The sequence below is a fragment of the Habropoda laboriosa genome, unplaced genomic scaffold (assembly GCF_001263275.1).
Source record: "Habropoda laboriosa isolate 0110345459 unplaced genomic scaffold, ASM126327v1 scaffold40, whole genome shotgun sequence".
In the NCBI taxonomy this organism is placed as follows: Eukaryota; Metazoa; Arthropoda; class Insecta; order Hymenoptera; family Apidae; genus Habropoda; species Habropoda laboriosa.
The window spans coordinates 505,942-508,709 of NW_017100231.1; the positions used below are offsets into that span (position 1 = coordinate 505,942).

Sequence of the window (2,768 nt, forward strand, 5' to 3'; positions counted from 1 at the left end):
TATTACTACCGTCGGTGTACTTCCAGCAATAGCTGTTGTAACAACTGTAGTAGCTACCATCTAAAAACATAAATTAACATTTTAGAATAATTTTTATATAATGTTATATGAATGAAAATGTACAGATGCGTGAAATACAAAAAAGAAACTAACACTGGAAACCGTGGTGCAAGTATTAGTTGCAGATGATATAGGCAGGGAAACAATGACTCCTGTAGGTGTAACGGAACCCGTCGTCGCTGACACGTTTAGCGACATCGTAATGGGTTGTGATAATCCGGGAAATGATACCTGTCGTACAACGAATAGTACAGTAGTATTTCATCTTCTACGCCATATGTAGAAATAAGCAGCTCTCCACAACCTGAACATTTTGGAGACCGTTGATAGAATTAGATAGACTAGTAAGATTTACACCCTGCAGGTTTACATTGGTAGATGGTGGGGTAGTCATTGATGTCACAGACTGATTATTTTGACTGGAAGAAGCAGTTAATCGTTCAAGTAGAGAAGAACCAGAATTAATTCCTGGTATTGGATTATCTGCAGACGGCGTCCCTATTAAGACAGAATAATGCATTATATTAATAATGCCAATACATAATTTAGGTTTACCCATCTTAACTGAAACCAAATAAAAATAATATAGACACTAATTACACGTTCCACGTATCTTTTTATAATATACCTGCTAACAAAGCTGAAAGTCCTGGCATCGACAAACCAAGTGTCGAAGTAGGATCTTGTACGCGAGCTAATCTTACAGCTGTTGCTTTTACTGGTTGCTGTTTACAACCCAATTGTCCCGTTAAAGTTGAACTTAAACTCACCCTTACCTGGATAAAATATATTTCTTAGAACTTCATAATAATTCAAGAAGTAAATAACTAAGATTTTAATTTATTTACTTGACCAGTCGTATTGGGGACATTAATAACATTTCCATGACTAAGAACTCTAGATGGGATAGAAGCATTCAAAGAGATCCTTCGCGGCTGGACTTTTTGCTGCGTCAAATTGGCAGGGCTACTATTTAACAAACTAAGGATCGCAGCGTTATTTGACTTGTTTGCAGTCTGTACATTACTATTCATAGCAGCAGCTGCTGCATTTGCTGCAAGAATGTTTAATAAAGTAAAGTTTATTTTTTTGTATTGCTTTTGTTTTGTATTATATTTTATATTAGTTCCATAACAAACCTGCAGCTTGCTGCTGAAATTGTTGAGCAGAATTCATAAGAGATGTTACAAGAGCAGTTATTGCTGGATTGGTAGAATGTTTCTTAAACGGTATTTCATTTTGGTTCTGATTAACGGTTTCCGTAACACAATTTTGTGTTCCAGCTTGCAATTGAGCTTGCTGTAAAAAAATATGTAAAATTGTTCACATACCAAAATAAAATATTATTCACAACATAAATTCATATGTAATTCCTACCAAAACTGGAACATTTGTAGATGTGGCATTATTAATACTATTGGTTGACTTTTGCTGGAAAACTAAAATTCCAGATCCATTACAGGAACTACCATCAGTGACTGACATTGTAGAATTATCAATTTGTACAGAGGTGGAAGCATTTGATCCACCATTAGTCAAGGGTTGCCCTGGACTCATTGATGTGGTCTCATTTTGGGCAATAACTTGTGGAATATTTGTTGCATCTACACATGTCAAGTTATTTTGTGCAGAGGTAGTAGCTTCTGTCATAGTTTTCATTGAAGCTACCTGACCAGCTAATGTATTTAACTGACCTTGGGCTCTTGATAAGATCTAAAATAATTGTTATTAAATGTCTATTTACTTCAAAATAATTTCATTAAGATTTAGTTCGGAGATTAAAGATGTAATAATTTTAATCAAATATTTTGTAAAAGATACTTAATTTACCTGCTGTGCTACATGCTGAGATTGAGCTTGTTGCAACTGTTGAGCAACTAATTGCGCTGCTTTTGCTTGTTGCGCCTAAAACAATATAGTCATTTGAAAATGTATAAAATAGATGAAAATAATATTTATAAAGATTTTTCGATTTAATGCTTTGAATGAATATATACCTGTTGATGTGCTCGTTGCATACCAGGTGTACATGTTACCCGAGGGACCTGCCCTGGTACAACATGTTTTATTCTAACATTCTTTCTACCTTCTTCTGTAAATATTTCAGTAAATTGTTGGATGTAATGATTTGCCAGAACTCTTGTACCTAGTGTAAACCTGTAAAAAAATTTCAAATATTTATCTTTTTAATAACTTTTTATAATTTGAACGAAGTAACAAATTGAAATTTAATTGAATATAAAAAAGTACATACCGGCATGCAGACCCGTTTTTCTCCCCTTCACGATGGTTTTTATCCATATAAAGCTCTCCCAGGTACTCAGAATTAGAAGGTCTTTGCAGAATTGAGAGCTTTATGTGATCAATTTCACCTTGACTTCCTCCAGTTTCTAATATATATTCTTCTATAACATGTGGCAAACAGTCTTTTGTTTCTCGCGGGCGTTCATATGCTTTTGCAAATCTACCATATATAAAATACAATTTTACATCAACATAAAGTATATGTAATAACAACATATAGTAATGAAGAATTATAGAAATAATACATTGAATGTACCTTAAAACATCAATAGGTGTATTTGGTGGAAGTAAAGGAGGATTTGTAAGAGAAGGCGGTGGACAGGCAGTGGTTGTAACTACTCCCCTTTTGGCTCTTAATTTCTGCATCAAGTCTTGTATTGTTAATCCCTCTGGTTGTGCTAGCT

The 2,768-nt window shown here is 34.2% G+C and overlaps 1 protein-coding gene across 1 annotated transcript in view; it reads right to left on the reverse strand.

Moving 5' to 3' along the window:
* Positions 1-2,768, reverse strand: part of LOC108571467 (serine-rich adhesin for platelets-like) — a 5,921-nt gene that overhangs the window by 1,382 nt on the left and 1,771 nt on the right. The window contains exons 5-15 of the mRNA XM_017933522.1: positions 2,621-2,766; positions 2,315-2,524; positions 2,058-2,217; positions 1,891-1,965; positions 1,438-1,773; positions 1,200-1,359; positions 909-1,114; positions 689-836; positions 365-558; positions 154-291; positions 1-60 (exon numbers count right to left, since the gene is read on the reverse strand). Coding sequence (XP_017789011.1) covers positions 1-60; positions 154-291; positions 365-558; positions 689-836; positions 909-1,114; positions 1,200-1,359; positions 1,438-1,773; positions 1,891-1,965; positions 2,058-2,217; positions 2,315-2,524; positions 2,621-2,766 — 1,833 coding nt within the window. The remainder of the gene's footprint in view (positions 61-153; positions 292-364; positions 559-688; positions 837-908; positions 1,115-1,199; positions 1,360-1,437; positions 1,774-1,890; positions 1,966-2,057; positions 2,218-2,314; positions 2,525-2,620; positions 2,767-2,768) is intronic.